This window comes from Lemur catta, chromosome 13 (assembly GCF_020740605.2).
Source record: "Lemur catta isolate mLemCat1 chromosome 13, mLemCat1.pri, whole genome shotgun sequence".
NCBI classification, from domain to species: domain Eukaryota; kingdom Metazoa; phylum Chordata; class Mammalia; order Primates; family Lemuridae; genus Lemur; species Lemur catta.
This window is the reverse complement of record NC_059140.1, coordinates 83,261,911-83,282,756: the sequence shown is the minus strand read 5'-3', so window position 1 is coordinate 83,282,756 and position 20,846 is coordinate 83,261,911. Positions and strand designations below refer to the sequence as shown.

The 20,846-nt window shown below is 50.2% G+C and overlaps 2 protein-coding genes across 10 annotated transcripts in view; one reads left to right on the top strand and one right to left on the bottom strand.

The window, feature by feature from the left end:
* Positions 1-13,893, bottom strand: part of TMCO3 (transmembrane and coiled-coil domains 3) — a 41,684-nt gene extending 27,791 nt beyond the window's left edge. Inside the window, exons 1-6 of one of the 4 annotated variants that reach the window (XM_045566706.1) lie at positions 13,728-13,893; positions 8,579-8,895; positions 7,488-8,011; positions 5,004-5,183; positions 3,746-3,937; positions 308-436 (exon numbers count right to left, since the gene is read on the bottom strand). In XM_045566706.1, coding sequence (XP_045422662.1) covers positions 308-436; positions 3,746-3,937; positions 5,004-5,183; positions 7,488-7,931 — 945 coding nt within the window. In that variant the 5' untranslated portion in view covers positions 7,932-8,011; positions 8,579-8,895; positions 13,728-13,893. The remainder of the gene's footprint in view (positions 1-307; positions 437-3,745; positions 3,938-5,003; positions 5,184-7,487; positions 8,012-8,578; positions 8,896-13,727) is intronic. The other 3 variants (XM_045566705.1, XM_045566702.1, XM_045566703.1) reach the window with 3 other exon arrangements.
* A 345-nt stretch (positions 13,894-14,238) lies between these two features.
* DCUN1D2 (defective in cullin neddylation 1 domain containing 2) overlaps positions 14,239-20,846 on the top strand; it is a 37,001-nt gene continuing 30,393 nt past the window's right edge. For 2 of the 6 annotated variants that reach the window (XR_006738796.1, XM_045566697.1), the window contains exons 1-2: positions 18,746-19,271; positions 20,426-20,642. Coding sequence is in view for 5 of the 6 variants with exons in the window: in XM_045566697.1 (XP_045422653.1) it covers positions 19,227-19,271; positions 20,426-20,642 (262 nt within the window). In the remaining variant the exon portion in view is untranslated. Of the gene's footprint in view, positions 14,363-15,381; positions 16,262-18,745; positions 19,272-19,979; positions 20,643-20,846 lie in introns of those variants that run through there. The other 4 variants (XM_045566700.1, XM_045566701.1, XM_045566698.1 and 1 more) reach the window with 4 other exon arrangements.

The following is a 20,846-nucleotide window of genomic DNA, read 5'->3' as shown; positions in this document are numbered from 1 at the left end:
CTCTCAGTGTGTGAAGGGTCTGAATAACCTGGTCCCTCACAAGACTAGAAAAAGGAGCTCTAAAACTAACATGACTTAAAGACACGAACAGCGTTGTCTTTCTGGTTAAGTGACTCCTTCCCCAACACATAACGACTTCCTTGTGCTTCAGAGAAGACTCCTTATGAAGCCGGAAAGGATGTCTTGTTTTGTACGGTTTCTAAGAAACTTATCTGCGTTAATTCAAGTTCAAAACTTTTTAATCTTCGTGAACATCTCTTTTGTATTCTGTTAACCAGACACTGAAACAGTCAAATGTTGTTCTTACCTTGATACTGTTCAGCCCTGAGGGTCCCAGCAGCACACCGCACATGATGTAACCGAACATGGTGGGCAGGCCGATGGCTGTGCACAGCCAGCCGCAAGGCAAAGACAGCATTCCTATGGTCACGATGTCCTAGTGTGACAACAGCATAAATAAGCAACACAGAAATCCGGCGCAGCAGTTGCGGAGGAAGGGCTGGCTGACAGCAGTTCCCTGATTCCATCCACGGGAACGAAGGGCAGATGCACTCCCGTCAGAGACGCTGCAAACAGCAGAGCACGTTCTGGGAGCAGGTGGGGGGAGCTCCTGAAGGCCTCACGATCACAGCCGCCCCTTGGTATCCTCAGGGGACTGGCTCTGGGACCCTCCCCGCACGCCCACGGCCAGACAACAAACTCTCCGGTGCTCGAGCCCCGACACGGAACGGCCTCATACTTGCAGCCGACCCCCACCCCTGCCCCACTCTTTATGTGGTCCCTGCATTACTCAGGGTACCTGACACAGAGTAAATTCTACGTAAATAGCTGTCACAGATATTTTTCTTACTTTGTATTTTTTATTGCATTGTTACTCTTTATTGTTTTCTTCCTGAATATTTTCTATCTACAAATAACTAAATTCAAGGATGTGGAACCGGTAGACACACAGGGCTGACTATACAGCAAAGTTTTTCTGTTTTGCTTCAGCCCCGTAAGAGCGTTGTAAGAATTCTGAGGACTAGAATTCCACAGGGATTTCCAAGGTGGGAAACGGCAGAGCTCTGTGTCCTGCCTCCCCCACTGGTTCTCCCCCCAGGTGAAGTCAACGCAGCCATCACCCAACCCCTGGGGCAGGCAGGGGCACCGCGGGTGCTGCAGCTGTGGGTGGGTGTGAGGGCAACGAGGCGTGTACAGTCTCGGTACGTCTCCCCAGAAACTAGTTATTCGTTACAAAGGGAGGAAGGACTGACTTCCAGTGGAGACGCCCACCCTGCACAGGCACTAAGATAAGCAACCCGCAGACCCGAGCCCCCCGTGCCCATCCCAGCCACACAAGGACAGGGATGCCCCTGTGGATTCCAGGCCATTAGCAGAGGTTCAACACTGCAGACCTGAGCCCCCCGTGCCCATCCCAGCCACACAAGGACAGGGATGCCCCTGTGGATTCCAGGCCATTAGCAGAGGTTCAATACTGCAGACCTGAGCCCCCCGTGCCCGTCCCAGCCACACAAGGACAGCGATGCCCCTGCGGATTCCAGGCCATTAGCAGAGGTTCAACACTGCAGACCTGAGCCCCCCGTGCCCATCCCAGCCACACAAGGACAGGGATGCCCCTGCGGATTCCAGGCCATTAGCAGAGGTTCAACACTGCAGACCTGAGCCCCCCGTGCCCGTCCCAGCCACACAAGGACAGGGATGCCCCTGCGGATTCCAGGCCATTAGCAGAGGTTCAACACTGCAGACCTGAGCCCCTGTGCCCGTCCCAGCCACACAAGGACAGGGATGCCCCTGCGGATTCCAGGCCATTAGCAGAGGTTCAACACTGCAGACCTGAGCCCCCCGTGCCCGTCCCAGCCACACAAGGACAGGGATGCCCCTGCGGATTCCAGGCCATTAGCAGAGGTTCAACACTGCAGACCTGAGCCCCTGTGCCCGTCCCAGCCACACAAGGACAGGGATGCCCCTGCGGATTCCAGGCCATTAGCAGAGGTTCAACACTGCAGACCTGAGCCCCTGTGCCCGTCCCAGCCACACAAGGACAGGGATGCCCCTGCGGATTCCAGGCCATTAGCAGAGGTTCAACACTGCAGACCTGAGCCCCCCGTGCCCGTCCCAGCCACACAAGGACAGGGATGCCCCTGCGGATTCCAGGCCATTAGCAGAGGTTCAACACTGCAGACCTGAGCCCCTGTGCCCGTCCCAGCCACACAAGGACAGGGATGCCCCTGCGGATTCCAGGCCATTAGCAGAGGTTCAACACTGCAGACCTGAGCCCCCGTGCCCATCCCAGCCACACAAGGACAGGGATGCCCCTGCGGATTCCAGGCCATTAGCAGAGGTTCAACACTGCAGACCTGAGCCCCCCGTGCCCGTCCCAGCCACACAAGGACAGGGATGCCCCTGCGGATTCCAGGCCATTAGCAGAGGTTCAACACTGCAGACCTGAGCCCCTGTGCCCGTCCCAGCCACACAAGGACAGGGATGCCCCTGCGGATTCCAGGCCATTAGCAGAGGTTCAACACTGCAGACCTGAGCCCCCCGTGCCCGTCCCAGCCACACAAGGACAGGGATGCCCCTGCGGATTCCAGGCCATTAGCAGAGGTTCAACACTGCAGACCTGAGCCCCTGTGCCCGTCCCAGCCACACAAGGACAGGGATGCCCCTGCGGATTCCAGGCCATTAGCAGAGGTTCAACACTGCAGACCTGAGCCCCTGTGCCCGTCCCAGCCACACAAGGACAGGGATGCCCCTGTGGATTCCAGGCCATTAGCAGAGGTTCAATACTGCAGACCTGAGCCCCTGTGCCCGTCCCAGCCACACAAGGACAGGGATGCCCCTGTGGATTCCAGGCCATTAGCAGAGGTTCAACACTGCAGACCTGAGCCCCTGTGCCCGTCCCAGCCACACAAGGACAGGGATGCCCCTGTGGATTCCAGGCCATTAGCAGAGGTTCAACACTGCAGACCTGAGCCCCTGTGCCCGTCCCAGCCACACAAGGACAGGGATGCCCCTGTGGATTCCAGGCCATTAGCAGAGGTTCAATACTGCAGACCTGAGCCCCTGTGCCCGTCCCAGCCACACAAGGACAGGGATGCCCCTGCGGATTCGAGACCATCGGCACCTGCAGGAGCCCATCGTCTTTAAGACTACAGTCCCTGGCTTCCTTCCTGTTCCGTACAAACTTCCAGGGTTAGGGAGTCTCGCCAGAGACCAGGCGATTGCGGGGGCTGCACCCTGTCACCCCCGGGGTGATCACTCCCGAGGGCTGGCCTGGAACCAGGATGCTCTCCACCGCAACTGCCTAGCGGCACAGCCCCGACTAGCCGGTCTCCAGGGAGGACTCAGATCCAAACTCACTCCCTCCGGAGGCACCACTGGAGGGGTCCACACTCCACACCCCAGTCTAAGCGAAGCCACGCTCGACTCCACAGCCAAAACTCTCTACCTTGTAAGGAGCGTTTATTTTAGTGAAAACAGTTTTGAGAAGGCTGAGGCTGTCATCCCATTACAATAACTCCTAATTTCAGAAAGTCTTCCAAATTCTCCAAAACAAGATTTTCATTTTAAATATCAAAATGCCCTCTTCCTTTAGAAAGAAAAATTAGAAATTAAGAGAGGATGTCTCAAACCACAGAACACGCAGGGAATTCTGGTGGAGTCTCTTCAGGAGGCGGCTGTGCACCCAGCGCAGCCCTCAGGGGACGAGCCTCAGCCCCACGGATGCGGGGGCCGCGCGCTCTACCTTTATGAAGTGCGGGTCCGCACGCGGGATGGTGGCGTCTCTGGGCTTGGTCAGGATGTACTGGTTGTTCTGGGAGTCGATCAGCATGCTGAGCCCCAGGCCACCCTCGCCCTCTCCTCGCGTCACGTTGCGCTTGGCGCCCGCCTCTTCCTCCTCCACCCTCAGCACAGCCTCCACGTTGACCCCTTTCACCTGGGGGCACCAAAAGCAACTAGAATTAGCTCAATGCTTCGACCTCAGTTTTCAGAGAGTAAACGCTGAACAGACGGAGGGCAGAAATAGTCTCAGGATTCTGTCAAATGTGATGAAAGGTCAGCATTCATTAGCAAGAACTTGGACATTTTTTTCAATTAAAGAATTTAAGGGGCTGGGCGCGGTGGCTCCCGCCTGTAATCCTAGCACTCTGGGAGGCCGAGGCGGGAGGATGGCTTGAGGTCAGGAGTTCGAGGCCAGCCTGAGCAAGAGCAAACCTCGCCTCTACCAAAAATAGAAAAAAATGATATGGACAGCTAAAAATATATACAGAAAAATTAGCCGGGCATGGTGGCACACGCCTGTAATCCCAGCTACTTGGGAGGCTGAGGCAGGAGGATTGCTTGAGCCCAGGAGTCCGAGGTTGCTGTGAGCTAGGCTGACGCCATGGCACTCTAGCCCGGGCAACAGAGTGAGACTCTGTCTCAAAAAAAAAAAAAAGAGAGAGAATTTAAGGGTACAAAGGCTTACAAGTTCTGCTGCTTCCAAATATCTACTTTACCTGATGTAGGGCATATTCTTTCAAAATTTCATAGCCCTTAAAATACTTATGAGTTTTCCTCTAATTAGTAAATTTTTTAAATACCCTGTTTCTTTCACTGCATTTTTATTCTCTCTCCTGTCTTACTAATCTTATTCTGATTTGTTTTTATTACCTAACCCTTTTGTGAGTCCACACCAAGACCCACAGTCGATTTTCTTTAGAATCGTAAACATACTAGGCCGGCCAGCAGGGTGAAATCCTGCTTCAGACACCAAGGCCACCCAGTCCCCCTGCAGGGCCAGGCTGGGGCGGGGCAGACTGCAGCGTTAGAAACACGAGGAGGAAACCAAGGATCTCTTTCTTCCCGGAGACCAAATCAGCTCTCCCCCTGTGAGGCAGGAGTGTCCCAGCTTGCCTTCGCTTCCCCTCTACGCTGAGAACACACCCGAGAACACCGTCAAACACACAGGCCCAGCAGTGAGCAGCGCAGGGGTGCGGGCGCAGCCCTGCAACGCTGCTTACCGATTTGTTGTCGTCGAAGGCATGCTCTTCTATCTCCTCCTCTAAACGGTCTGCCGCCTTCCGTACATCTTCAAGAATCTCATCGAGGATGGATAAACTTTTGTTTTGATGTTGCATATTTTTAAGAGCTTCAGCTTGATGTTTTTCTGCTGCCAGAAGTTCCACATATTCTGTTTCTTCCTATTCATTTGTGAAAAACGAAGAGTTAGATTTACTAAGAAATAAACCAGGACATGACATTCTTGTATCCACTCCGGTACCTGGCCTGACTGTAATCAGTCCGTCTGCTCCCTCAGCCAAAGGCCACATTCCTGTACGTGTGACGCTGACCGTGGTCAGCTAGGGTAGGCAAGCGTCCTAGTCATCCAAACGTAACTGGGTTTAGCACCTGTCTCGGGAAAGCTATGCACACGCACACCAACAAATGTAAACGTGGCATCTGCAGGCCATCTAGTCACAAAGAAATCACTTTCTGAACCGTTTATGTTACAGCACCAGACCTACCCTGTGTGTGAGGTGCAGCTGTACTTTAAAAAGAGATGTGATACTTGAGTACTATGCTACTGTCTCAATTTCTACACAGGATACACACAGTCAAATTACGGTTACAACGGGAAAATTGTTCCAAAAACCATGTAGATTGTGACAGCATTATTTATTTGGGAAATTAATGGGTGGTGTAGTAATGAAATTTAGTAAATGTATTTATATACCATATTTAGTCAATAACCTCATGTTAAACTTGCATTCGCATCTAAACAGGTGGGGCAGAGTTGGGGTCCAGCAGCAAAGGCCAGTGCCAGGAGAGCACAGGCACACGGCTGCAGGTCTAGCACACACGTGCAGGTCTGACCACAGCTGCAGGTCTAGCACACACGTGCAGGTCTGACCACAGCTGCAGGTCTAGCACACACGTGCAGGTCTGACCACAGCTGCAGGTCTAGCACACACGTGCAGGTCTGACCACAGCTGCAGGTCTAGCACACACGTGCAGGTCTAACACACAGCTGCAGGTCTAGCACACACGTGCAGGTCTAGCACACAGCTGCAGGTCTGGCACATGGCTACAGGCCTGGACCACAGCTGCAGGTCTAGCACACACCTGCACATCTGACCACAGCTGTAGGTCTAGCACACACCTGCACATCTGACCACAGCTGTAGGTCTAGCACACAGCGGCAGGTCTAGCACACAGCTGCACGTCTGACCACAGCTGCAGGTCTAGCACACACGTGCACATCTGACCACAGCTGTAGGTCTAGCACACAGCGGCAGGTCTAGCACACAGCTGCACGTCTGACCACAGCTGCAGGTCTAGCACACACCTGCACATCTGACCACAGCGGCAGGTCTAGCACATAGCGGCAGGTCTAGCACACAGCTGCACGTCTGACCACAGCTGCAGGTCTAGCACATACCTGCACGTCTGACCACAGCTGCAGGTCGCCAGTACCTGGAGAGTCTCAGAAATAGGAGGTAGGAACTGGTGCAAGTTGAAAATGCTGTTCAAGTGCTATCAAGTGTGCATATTTGAGCCAATGTTATTCAAACTAATATTTGTTCTCTATGTATAATGAAACAACCCCAAATCTGGACCCCAAGAAGTATTCCTATTTATAATAAAACCAAGGAATGTCTCAACTATCCAGAGGATCCTGTAAGACAGTGACATCTGCTCAGAGACAGCGCTGTGGCTTGTTCCTAGCGCACGACAGGAGTCCAGGGTTCGCACATGTACGACAGAGGCAAGACAACTACAGCAGGATTACTGAAAACCGTGATTAAATACTAGCCTGATGATTATATTTCTATCACAAAATAACGTATTTTGGTAAAGAAAGCTTAATCAGTCTATATTTTCTCTACTTTCAAAGCTGTGTAATACCACAGACTTTTCTATGAAAATGAAATCATATTTTATATTCACAGGGCTTGGCAAGGAGCCTGGCATGTACCAGCTGCTCAAGAAATGACGGCTTTAAAGTAAGTAGCATAAATAGGATCACATGTGATACAGCTTAAAATGGTCAGTTTCTTCTGGCCATTTCAAAAGCATATTTGGTCAAAGTCCTTAATTAAATGTATGCATTTGTTTAAATTAATTTTAACGTTTTTTCAATAAAATCACATTAAAGAAAGTCAAACTTCACATTAACAGGAATTCCTGCAGAAACTTGGCAAAATGTTGACTGTAGTTATAAATATGTTTATTTCCACATCAGTTTATTAGTACAACTTGAGTAACTCTTTGAATTACCCAGCAATTTCCCCAAAAAGAGAAAATTGCCCCAAGAAAAGCATTAGAGACCGGCTCTTTCTAGAAGTGGTAACTACATTATTACGCAAAAGGGAAAAATTCTCCCTCATGTCAGAGACTTTCTAGGTGTGATGTCCCAGGAACAGGCGACACCAGCTGAGACATGCGCAGTGTCCGCATCCCCCTCCCGCTGCTCCCGGCTCAGGCGTGGCCGTGGGAGGCCTGACCTTTATGGCTGCCTCTCGCAGGGCCTCCAGTCGCTGCCGGCTGCTCTCCTTCATGTTCACAACATCCTTGTAATCTCCCTGCAGGGCCCTCTGCAGGCCGTGGATAGCCTGGAAAACGGAATTTTCACTTTCATTCAGTTCCTTCTGGAAAATTTCAAATGTGTGCACCTGGAACAGTTTCTCTTCCTTAGACAGGCCAACATCTTTTTCCACCACTCTGATGGCACTTTTCAGTTTGTTCAGAACCACGTTCTTCTGACGAAGCAGCCCCGAGAGCTTCCTGCAGCCGTCCAGCACCCACTGCTTCCTCTGGGCGAGGGCTGCGCCCCTTCCCCGGTGCAGCTTGATCACGTGCCTCGCCACCTCCGCATGGTCCGCAGCCCGGGCTGCCAGCGGGAGCAGGACAAGCAGCATCCAGAAGACACGGTCCCCTGCGATCTTCATGATCTGGGGATGGAGCACGGGGTGAGGCGATCCACAGATTCCTGCTGTGTTGACCTGGCATTTTAGAGACGCATGTTCAGCTGAAAGAGATTGTCACATACAGTTAAACAATGAATCATTCCTACTGAGATCAGAGTTAAAGCATTACATATCAGGGCCAGAACACTGTCACCTTTCTGAAGAAGATGTTATTTTTCCTAGATTAATATCAACATCTGAACACAGACTGAAATCAAATGCTGAATGTTAATGTACCTTTTATGGTACCTGGTAATGAGTGGAGATTAAAGGTTTAGTTACATCTGAATTTAAAAGTTTAAAGGCAATTTTTTAAAAAGAAAACTTAGCCTCACTCATTTGGAGTATTTAGCTACTCCAAATCTAATCTACTTAAGAGGGTCCATATATCAAAGGCCAGAAAATACCATCGGCTTCCCCATCACAGACCAGTGGTTGCCTGGAGAAACCATGTCACTATCATTCCAGAAATGGAATCTTCTCAGCCACTATGAGCTTGCTCTGCCACTTTGCTTGCTTTCTAAAATAATTTGGAATTTTTCCAAATTTCCAAAGTCAGTCTACAGTTAAATGCTAGTAAGTCATCAAGGATTTAAAAAAAAAAAAAAATCACAAAAATAGAACCATACCTGGATCTCTAGGGCTTTATGAAATGTTCAACATTTTCTATCATCCAAGTTCATTCTCCTTCTCTTCCTCTCTTTAGGAAGAACTAAAGTAATATATATTAATTTGTCCTTGCATGTGTAGCATAGACAGGAATCTGCTTTCTGAAAATTATTTTTGGACGAGTGAGAGGTTTCAGTGCCGCTGTGGCCACGGGGCCTAGCTGGTGACAGGCAGAGGGCAGGGCTGGACCCCGATAGGAAGGAGCGTTTTTTGGAGGAGCAAGTGGAAGCTACTGGTCACGGGCAGCAAAGGTCATGGAGAAAGAACAACTCAGAGGCTGGAAAACAGATGGAGAGAGGAAGAAGTGATGAACAAGAGAGGCAGAGGGCCATCTGCTCTAACTAGCATCCACGGGACGTGGCCGGGAACAGCCTGATTCCGTGGACACCTCTGCTGCTAGGAGATCACCGGTCACAGTAGCTGAGCCAAACAAGAAAAAGAACCAAAACCTGCCTCTTATTTACACACGATTTATAGCTTAAAGGAAACAACAAAACTTTATTACATACCATCTAATCATTCTTAACAGCAGCATCCAATAGGTAGTCACGTCAAGAATTACTACTCAACCGTCAAATATACCAACATTTCTGCTACCTGGAGATCTGGCTACTAAAATATCATCTATAATTTCATCCAATTCCTGTAGGTTTAATCTGGTTCCCCAGGCAAAGCAGATTAGATACAGCAAAAATGAGTGTGGAATTTCTGGAGACAGCATGCTGACCAAAGCAAAAAATAACAGCCAACACAAAGAGACAGACAAGCTTTATGAAAAACAAACCTGAGAACTCAACAAGCCTACAAGCCAGATTATTTAGTGAGGGCTAAATTATATGCACCTCAGTAGATCCTGAAGATGCTACTGTGTCAGACAACAAACGTCACTGATGTTCAGAAATGACAAGTGTGAACTAAAATAAAATCTTAAGGCTCACCTCCCACTGGCTGACTGAACAGACCCCCTCTTAGCCATGGGAATATCCTACAACTAAATTGCCTGCCAGGAGGCGGGAGGTCAGACTTGCCTCATCATGACCCCTCCCTTCTTGGGGACATCCTTTATAACCTATTAACAGACAGAAGGGTCAGTGAGACACACCTGCAGGTCCTCAATTTACACAACAAATAGATGTCAGGTGGCTTGTCTCTGATTAACAGCTTCTTATCTCAAAACATTCCAAGGTTTTAGATAAAGCTTCATGTATTTAAACAATTACAAGTCAAAGAATCTTTAAGCCCACCTATAACCTGTAAGAGCCCCCAGCTTCTAGATGGCCCACCTTTTCAGGACAAACCAGGGTATGTCCCCCATATATTGATTTGTGACTTTACCTGTAACCCCTGTCTCCCTGAAATGTATAAAACCAAACTGTAACCCAGCCACACTGAATCCACTTGCTCAAGACTTCTTGACCCTGGCTCCGGGTCATGGTCTTCAAATTTGGCTCAGAGTAAATCTCTTTAAATTATTTTACAGAATTTGGCTTTTTTTTCCTGTTAACAGTAGTAAGTTTTTTGTGTGTGAGTAAATATCTTTAGCTTCAGTGTTATTTTGTTATTTTTTTTAATTACTAAAAAGACACTTTGGATTTGTGTTTTTATAAAGAATTCTTAAGTACACACGTTTTTATAGTGAATTCTTAAACATACACAACTTGGACAGATCTCGAGGCTGAGTGAATACAAGGTCACCTACTGTGTGATTCTATTTATATAACAGAGATGGGGAGCAGATTAGTGGCTGTCAGGGGTTAGGGAAGGGCGGGGAGGTGGCTGTGATAGGGAGAACCTCATGGAATGGAAATGTCCCGTGTCTTGACATGAATCTACACAGGTGATAATGCTGACGGCACAGGTCCAGACACACACGCGTGTGCATATGGTGCGATCTCACCAGGTCAATGGATTCTAACAACGGCAATTTCCTGCTTACACCAGTTTTGCAACGGCTACCACTGGAGCAAACACTGGAGCAATCCACTCTGCAGGATTCCTCTGTATTGTATCTTACAACTGTATGTGAATCTATAATTACATCTGTTAGGCTTAAAAAATTCACCCTCCCCAAACTTCCACCCAAACCTCCTATAAAACCCACCACTCTCCCCTGCCTAGGGGTGTATTACGCAGTAGCCTTTGCCAGACCCCCAGGGAGGTAAAGGAATGGAACACAAGAGGGGAACAACTTACTTTCCTTACTCCTCCCTGTTGTTTGAAAAGAATTTATTACAGCTGCTGTTCTGGCCCTGTGGCTCACTCCCCCAGAAAAACCCGCTATAAAACCCAAGGCTCTCCCCTCCCTCCGGGTGGACGCTCTTTTCGGCCTCCACCCATCAGCACCCAGATGCACAAATAAACATTATTTTGCTACACGAGGCTTCGTGTGTCTCCCTCTCAGCTCTGGACCTAACAATATCAAAATAAAGTTTTAAAAATTCTATATAAATGCTTCCTATTTCCCACAAAACCCTCATTAGGTGTAGTGATCACCACTTAACTGCAGAGCAGGGAAACCGTCCCCATGACATTTTTTTAATGTTTTAAACTAGGCAATTAGGCAATGCCTAAATAGAAGCAAAGATTTTCTGCTACAGTAAAACTCAAAATTGCTTTTCATCTGGAGCAACAGCACAATCAATGCCGTGCACACACCCTGAATTTTCATATTACATACACGAAAACACGAATCGAAATACGTCTAACTTTGCCACATTTCTAATGTGTTTTGCTTGTTTATATAGACACAGAACAGGAATCAAAAAATTTACTGTAAAACTGTTGAGATTATTTGATTAAGAAGAAAAATATTTGTAATAAGTACCTTAAATGATTTAGAATAGAAAGGCAACCGGATTCACTATGAAGCCTACTCAAAAACAAAAACCAAAGAACTTCTAATACTTCTAGTTCAGTATCATTTTACATAAAAAATCACATTGCTCTTATTCTATTGAAAATTTTTAGTAATTCAGCAATGTCACATTATCATTTACTGCATAAAAAGCTTAGTAGCAAAGCACAGCAATGTTATCCAAGATTAGGCTTTTTCAAAGTAAAGCCACCAAAGTTAAAGACTCCTTCCTTATTCTTCTGCCTCCTGGGCTAAGTGAATAGCACCTTCTCCCGGGAAAACATGCAGCCCTCAGGATACTTCACGGAATGCCTGCAGGAGATGCCGAGGCAGCCCCTAGATCTTCTCCAGTGCTAGGGTGAGGGTGGGATGAGGTTTGAGTTTGGGGACCTCTGCACTCCACTTCGGTCTCTGCTTCCTGTAGCCAAAGGAGCCCTTCTGTCTTCCTCAGGCCAGCTGGACCCACTGCCACAGCACTCACCAGACCAAACTGCAGAAAAGGAATCTGATTTATGCATCTCACAAGTATTTATTAAGCAGCCACCTTCAGGCAGATGCTAAGGCTGCAATGCAGAAAATGCAAAGGTCTCTATCTGGCTGACTCCCTCGCCCGACTGTGCCAGGCTGCATCACAGTGGGCAGGACAAGACAGCCCACTCCGAGTCGGGCCCCAGAGTGCATGTGTGTGCGTGTGCATGTGTGTGGATGTGCCCTGAGAGGATGGGGTGGGCAGGCATTTACAGACAATGATGAGCTGGGGCTGTGGAGAGGAAAATTCTCTGGGCAAATGGTGTAGGCGTGGCCAGGGCAAGATTAATGTGTAATACAGAGTTACTTAGCTTCCCATGGAATAAGGAAAATATGATTATTTGTAGTAAATGACTTAAAATTTTAGTTTTTTCACGGTACCGTGAACATTTCCAAGTTCAGCACAACACAGTATTTGAGTAAGCAAAAAAGGGAGACATCGATGAAAGACAGAAAAACTCTCAATAGAAATAATTTGCCTCAATCTAATTTGTGATGCACTTAACTTTAAAAACCTATTTTAAACTCCAAAGTATATTTCTTTTTTTTTTTTCCTTGAAACAGAGTCTCACTCTGTTTCCCAGGCTAGAGTGCCGTGGCGTCAGCCTAGCTCACAGCAACCTCAAACTCCTGGGCTCAAGCAATCCTCCAGCCTCAGCCTCCCAGAGTGCTAGGATTACAGGCATGCGCCACCGGACTCGGCCTATTTCTTAAAGATAGAGCATTTATAACCCTACAAATTTATGGTTGCCAAATAAGTATATGATTCATGGATATTATATTATTCATATCTAATTAGTAAAACAATAGAACAAGTTAAGAAAGATGGGAAGAGAAAGATAATTTTTAAAGACATTAAAACCTTCAGAGTATTGAGTGTTAAGTTAAACCTCTAGAAAAACCAAATATTTCACTAAGTAATCCAACCACTAAGGTATTCTTTAACAAACATTGGTAACATAAGAGAAAGATGGAAGACCTGTAAGATGTTCTAATCGAAATGATGATCAGGAAATCGTACAAATATTAAAAGGTTGAACAGTAAGTAATCACAATTTATAATATGTGAGCCTTGGCGTCTTAACAGTGTTCCAAAAGGATGTTTAAATAGCCATTACGTTTGTTTATTCAGGTGATACAGGTAAGATCCACGAACCAAGAAGCAGGGCCAACAGCCGCACACAGGGGAGAGGCAGGAGGAGCTGCGGGGGGAGGGGAAAAGAGCAGGGAAAGGAGAGGAGGAGGAAGAAGAGGGAGGTGGGAGGAGAGGAGGAGGGAGAGAAGGGAGGGGGAGGGGCAGGGAGGAGGGGGCAGGGGGGAGGGGGCAGGGAGAGGAGGAGGAGGGGGGAGGAAATGCCGCCCTCTCGGCCCGGGCTGGGACGGCCCCAGGCGCAGGAGGGAACGAACCCGCCGAGCCCCCGCCCCGGGGGGTGCCATCACCCCAGTCGCCCCGTCGTGGGACTGCCCACGCCGACCAGAAGGCTCCGGACCCCGCACGGGGAACTCGACGCCTGCGCTGCGGGAAACCGCACTCCCGGGACCCAGGTTTCCGAGCTAAACTTCGGCCCTACCCGGGAGACCCGACGTCAGACGCCAGACACCCCCCGGAGCGGCCACTGGGGCCGGGGCGGAGAAGGGGCGCCCCGAGAAAGGAGCCCCAGGGCAGAGGAGGGGCGCCCCGAGAAGGAGCCGCGGCGCCGCGGGGTCGGGGCTCCCCGCACGCTTACCCGAGTGCACCTCGCAGCGCTCACCGGGCCGGGCGGCCGCGCCAGGACGTGCAGCCGAGCATCACCGTCCCCGACCCCGAGCAGCCTCAGCCCAGCTGCGCGGCGCCCGGAGCCGAGGGGCGCGGCGGGCGCGGTCTCGCCCGCATCCCTTCCCAGGCGGCCCCGGGGCCGGAGGGGAGGGACCGGCCGCCGCCCGCGCTGCAGCGCCGGCTCCCGCGACGCGCGCCCGTCAGCGGCCGAGGCCGCTTTAAGAGGCCGGGCACGGGGCGGCGCGGTGCGCGCCGGGAGCTGGAGTTCCGTGGCCCGACCTGTCGCCCAGCTTGTCCCAAGAGCTCCTCCCGGCCGGCGTGTGGCCTGGCAGCTGCAGGCCAGCGACGACTCCGAAAGAGCGAGGCGCGGCCCCTTCGAGAGAGGCCGGACGCCGGGAGCTGAGCAGAGAGAGGCGCGAGTCCCGTCGGCCCTCGGGCGGCGCAGTGCACGCCGGGAGCTGGAGTCCCGCGGGGACCGTGGCCGGCGCCCCCGGGCGAGCGTCCGTCAGCCCGAGGCCGCGGGCGCCTGAGGACGAGGGCGGAGACGGCCGGCTGCGCCTGCGCACAAAGCCGGGGCCGGCTCACGCACGCGGCGTGGGGAGAATGGTAGGTGGCCCCGCGTCGCCCTCTGCCCGTCGCGGGCCGGGTCGGGGTCGCCGGCCCCGTGACGAGGCGGCGTGCGGGGCCGGGCGGGCCGCAGGTGCGGGCGAGGCGGTGTCGGAGCCGCGGCCGCGGGAGGGACGGGGTCGACGGGCGCCTGCGGGCGCTGCTGGGGAGCCAGCGCGGTTCTCGCCTGCCGGTCGTGGGAGCGGGCAGGCGCGTCGCGGTGGCGGGACCGCGGTGGCGTCTTCACGAGCTCCGGCCGGCACAGGGAGCCGCTGCAGGCCGGGGCGGCCGGGAAGCCGCTGGCGAGGCCCGGCGTAGGTGTGAGGCGCCGCGTCCGCGGGGCGTTCCGGGCGGCAGGTCCGGCGGGGCTCTGTGCGGGTGGCGGTGTCACCGGCCAGGGCAGATCCGCGGGGGAAGGCGGCTCAGCAGTAGGGGACACGTAGACGTCACAGTTGGCCGGAGATACGGGTCCGGAGCTCGGGAGAGAGGTTTCCGGAAGCGCAAGTCCGTTACCGTGAGATGTGGGGGCCGTGGTGAAGACGGGCTTCCTCGGGGACCCGGCTGACCGGCGTCCCGAGCTCCTGTGTGTGCGTGTGTGCGAGGAGGGCGGTGGGCAGGTGCGTGCGTGTGTGCGAGGAGGGCCGTGGGCAGGTGTGTGTGCGAGGAGGGCCGTGGGCAGGTGTGTGTGCGAGGAGGCGGTGGGCAGGTGTGTGTGTGTGTGTGTGTGTGTGTACACGTGTGTGCGAGGAGGGCGGTGGGCAGGTGTGTGTGTGCGTGTGTGTACACGTGTGTGCGAGGCGGTGGGCAGGTGTGCGTGTGTGTACACGTGTGTGTGAGGGCGGTGGGCAGGTGTGTGTGTGTGTGTGTACACGTGTGTGTGAGGGCGGTGGGCAGGTGTGTGTGTGCGTGTGTGTGAGTGTACGTGAGTGTGTGTGTGTGAGGAGGGCGGTGGGCAGGTGTGTGTGCGCGTGTGTGTACACGTGCGTGCGAGGAGGCGGTGGGCAGGTGTGTGTGTGCGTGTGTGTACACGTGTGTGCGAGGAGGCCGTGGGCAGGTGCTGACTTGGGTGCTCAGGGAGCTGCGCCCCCGCGGGCGAGACGGACGCTGAACAGGCCCCGCGTCCTCGCGGTTGGGGTGTGCTCGGGAGAGACCGTCCGGAACCGGGGACGGGGGCGGGGGAGCGGGGTCAGGTGCGGAGGTCACGGAGGCGTGGCCAAAGTAAGGCGCGAGCCGGACTCCCAGGACTGAGGGGGAAGCGGCCGGAGACGCAGCGGGGCGAGGGGCGCAGCCGCGTGCGCGCCCCCGGGGAGCGGGAGGTCCGCCTGCAGGGCGCGGAGGGGCTTCTGCGGCAGAATGGCGCGACCGGAGCTGCCGCGGAGACCGCAGCCACGCGGTGCAGTCTGCTCCCCCAGACTGCCTTTGTCCTAGTGGTGGCGGGAGGCTGCTGCAAGGATTGGAAGGTTCCAACGGGGACACAGGATGGCTGGCCAGAGGAACAAGAGCGGCAGCAACCGAGAGGGTAGTGTGTAAAGGGGGAGGTGCAGTCATAGGTGCTGCGTGATGGAACGGCTGAAAAGGTCCCACTGACTTCGGCAGGTACAGGCTTTGGTGACAGTTGGGCCAGGCCAGCGGGGAATGAAGTGAGTTAGAATGCACACGCCTGTGCGGGTCGTGCCGTCTCTCCAGCTCTTTGCGGGAGAGGGGCCTGTTGGACAGGAACCTGGGAAAACCTTGAACGCGTTTGTTGTGCCACAGAGGACCATTCAGCCATCGGAGAGGTTGAAGATTCAAGAATGTGAATTTAACCCCGCCCCACCCCCGGGCCTGCTCTACAGCAGAACAAAGTGATCAAGTTTATGTAGTTTATTTGATCAAAATAGTTGCCCTGTCAAGCTTCTTGTAAGTTGATCCTAAGAGATGATTTTGTTGTATTAAGTGTCTCTAGAGGAACATCTTCAGAATAATTTTTTTCATTTTATTAATATATATAGGCATCCTTGGTGCCCAGACTATGTCAGTGATTTTTCACAAGGTCACAGTTAAAATGTTCGAGACTTTTTCATGGTTTAGAGATTTTATTTGATGTTTCCACTGGATTGTCCAAATTTTATTAATGAAACATAGAAAGTGGCCTCCCCCACTTCAAAAGTTGTCCTTAATAATTTAATTTTCATGACATGTTAAGTCTCGGTGGACGTTGTCAGAGCTTGAAGGACAGGCCCTGGTGCTACTCCTTATGGACTTTGATTAGTTTTTTGTGGGTTTAGTCTTGCCTGGATGGGCACCAACCTTTCTTCTTTCCCTGCAACTTTTTAGTTTATGAGCCGTTTTTTTCCTAGGAAGCTTTATGCCAGTTCTCTTTTTTACAAATTGCAGCTTGGTGTCTTAGTCACTGTTGGATGTGAACCGCATATAGTCTTTAGACTTAGCTATTGATTGTTGTTTTAATCACTTATTTTGTGGAGAAACCTGTAAGCGGTGACATCAAGTTATTGCAGCTGTATTGGCAGTTACCTCGCTTTCCATCTGCCCAGAGCCTTGTTCATGGGCTACGGCCTGGCCCCACAGCTGTGGCTGCTCTTCAGAGCCAGCACCTGGGCACCACCTTGCCATTCAGGGTTGGTAGGAGTGTCTTGTGACAGATCAGGCAATTCGAGTAGATGGGGGAGGGACCTAGGTGTTCCTCTATCTCCACGTCTGCCCACTCTGCAACCAACATAGTGATGGGTCACAGCCACTTTGAATGGCCTGAGTCCATGTACTCCTCATCTGCTCTTCTGGAGTTTTAGAAAATACTTCTGTATGCTGTTGGTGCAATGATATTGTCATGTGGTGCTGTGTCATGTCAAGAGGCGATCATCAGATACCATCACATCTGGGTTCCACGTTTGTTTGATGTGGAGCCATCATGTGTATAATGCAGGTGAATTAATTTGGTTGCTGATTATATGAATAAAGCTGCCGATTAGTCTTGGAGGTTCTAAGGGTGCTGTGTTGAATTTTTTTTAGGTGAAATTCGTATAACAAAATTAACTTAAAGTATGCAATTCAGTGGTGTCTGGTACAATCACAGTGTTGTGTAACCACCACCTGTATTTAGTTGCAAAACATTTTCATCACCCGAAAAGAAAACCCTGTACCTGTTAGCAGTGACTCCCATTCCTCCCTCCCCAGTGTCTGGCACTGCTAATCTGCTTTCTGTCCTTGTGGGTTTGCCTGTTCTGGGTATCTCATATCCATTGAATCATACTGTACGTGGCCTCTTGCATCTAGCCTTTTTCACTCAGCGTAATGTTTTTGAGGTGCATCCATGTTGTGGCGTTTATGAAAACTTCATTTTTATGGCTGAATAATATTCTATTATGTGGATATACTGAATTTTGTTTTATAACCGTGACAGAATTTTGAAATCTACCATTGGTGGCTGTTTCTGTAATAAAGACATCATGGCTGTTCCAAATTCCTGATTTTGGGGGTTGCATATCTGTCTTTATCTTAAGGCTTTTGAGGCAATTCTTGTCTTTTGCTCAACCCTCCCTTAGGGAGTTTCTCAACTTCATGAAGATTCTTTATAGCTTTGTCTTTCATCTGCTGACTGTTAAAGCATGTGGCATCTGCCTAATTCAGATAAACTTGATCTTACCAGAGAATATAACCTTGAATTCTTTGTTTAGTTCTTTTCAAGGGCTCAATTTCAGGAAATAATGTAGAGAATATATATTCTATATATTCCTCTAGAATCTAGATGAGGGTCAGCAAACAACAGCCCACAGTCTAGCTGCCTGTTTTTGTAAATAAAGTTTTATTGGCGCACAGCCACACCCACTCAGGTATATGGTGTGGCCGACTGCCTTCCCCCTGCAAGGGCAGAGGTGAGTGTGTGTGGCAGAGGGAAAGTTTGCCCCCTTCTGGTCTCCATCACCGGTTCTGAACCTGGTTCCACCTTCCCCTGCCTTCTGAGCACTCCACGGATGGGCTTAAACTGTCTGTGAAACCCCTGAGGTTTTATGCAAAACTGCATGCCCATGTGTGAACCGTATGTGTTTTGCGAGAGGAAAGACCCTGACTCATCAGATTCCAAAAGAGATCCAAGACTTCCAAGTGGTCAGAAGTCATTGTTTTGAGGAACTGAATGTTAATTACCTGGGCTCACCTGGATCAGCAGTTCTCAAACTTTCTAGTCTCAGGACCCCTATAATAATTGATTGGGACCCCAAAGATATTTTGTTTATGTGAGTAATCGTCATCAATATTTACCATATTAGAAATTAAAATAGAAAGTTTAGAAAGATTGATTGATTGATTGTTAGAGACGGGGTCTGACTGTGTTGCCCAGGTTGGTCTTGAACTCCTGGCCTCATATGGATCCTCCTGCCTTGGCCTCCCAAAATGCTGGGATTACAGGTGCGAGCCACCACACCTGGCCTAAAATATTTGTGTATTTCTAAATTAATAATAAGCCCATTACATATTTGCATTACATTTTTGCAAATATCTTTAATGTCTGGCTTCATGAAAGGCTTTCACATTTTCGGTGTTGAGGCTGTTGCGATAGCACAAGTCATGCAGCTCCCCCACCCTCTGCTCTGAGAAGGTGGGAGAAAGGCAGATACCAGCCTAGAGTTCTTAGGACAGTTTTGTCACCGTGGACTGGGGTCCTCAGAGCACGCTGGGGGGCCGTGTGTCTGGATCACATCATCTTGTCCTGCTGAGTTGTGTTCTGATACTTGGGCATCAGTGGGCTGTGGGTAGCCTTAAGGAAAAACTTGGGACACTTGCTTGTTGGCATTTTGGTGAGGGACAGGTCTGTGCAAAAGGAACATTGTACATTGTTCCTTTCGAGAGAGCGGCAGGAGCCATTGCCATGTGGGTTGAGGGCAGGAGGAACTGTAGCTCTGCTGAGCCACGGGTAAGTTTTTAGACCTTACTCGGGTCTAGGTTTTCGGCTCCCTTCCAGCCTTTGTGTATGGCGTGCATGTCTGTGTGCTGTGGTCTCCTGGGCTTTCTTACTTTGCTTTTCCCTCCTCTTAATTTCTTCACCTACATCTTGTTATCCATTTATGTATTTCTGTAAGTCATATTATAATTCTGTTTTTATAAATTGTCTCATCTTTATTTGTACAAAACTGAGTATAAATCCTAAGTAAAAAAACTCCCCCTTGTCATATTCTGTAAAGCCATTATGTAGAAACATTAGCGTCTAGTAGATTATAGTCTGTTTTCATTTACAGAAAGTAGTGAATCACTTTCTTTTTCCGTGTTGCTTTCATCACCTACCTCAGTTAAGTGGAAATTTAACCATCCTATATCTGGAAGTATTAAGATGTTATTCTGTTTCATTATATGCTAAATATAGTACAGTTACTTGGCAGTTTTTTTATTTATTACCTACCCACAGCCTCTGCCCTATTTTTAATTTTATTTCTGTCTCGTGTACACAGACATTCTTGTTAGTATTATCGTTGTTGTTTAGTCATAACAGGCTTTTTGTGCCTGCTTGTGAAACTGTTATAAGTTTCTTTTAACACTATTCTTAGTTACATGAAGATGTTTTCATCAGTGTGGTTCTGCTGGTTTTAAACTGGGAAAAACTTAATAATGTTTCCAAACCACACAGCCTCCTCCTAGTCATTAGTGCCTGAACTTGAAGCCAAAGAAGACCCTGCAGATGGGCCCCTGCGGTGACGTGAGGGCCTTGTCTTGTTTCATCAGAGGGCTAGGTGTGTGTCACAAAGACAGTACTGAGATTTTTAGGAAAAAATACTGTTATACTTCATGCAAAGCGAACTGGGTAGAGATCAAAATGTATTTTGTATAAAATATTACAATTTTTCAAAGATTAGAACAGGTATTTGTTACTATGGAGCTGCTGTCATTTCCGTTTTCAGACTCGGCAGCCTTTTAACTGATGAAGAGCAAGGCTTTGTCTTCTGTAGTTCTGAGGTGACGTGAGTCACCCAGTGAGAAAACTAAGTCCAGTTAAGATACAGGCATTAGGGGTAGAGGCTGAAATGGACCCTGGAGAGGCTTCATTGGCTTTCCTGCTTCTTTTGCATCTCGAAGCATAAGCTTAAAGCATCTCAGAAGGACAAGGTCCGCCAGTTCATGGCGTGTACGCAGGCTGGCGAAAGAACTGCTATCTACTGCTTAACGCAGAATGAGTGGAAACTGGACGAGGCCACGGACAGCTTCTTCCAAAACCCAGACTCCTTCCACAGGGAGTCCGTGCGGAACGTGGTGGACAGGAAGAAGCTGGAGCAGCTGTACGGCAGGTATAAAGGTAAGAGGGGATGGGACAGCAAAGCCAGACAGACACACTCTCTGGTGGCCACAGGGGAACCACAGCTTGGAGGCAGGACATCTTGGTGGTGGTTACCTCTGCCCCTGCAGTGTTTCTCTAAGCACTTCTATCTATTTAGGCTGAAGTGCTGGTGTTGGGAAGGTTGTTTCGGAACAACACCAAATCAGGAAAGGGATCCCAAAG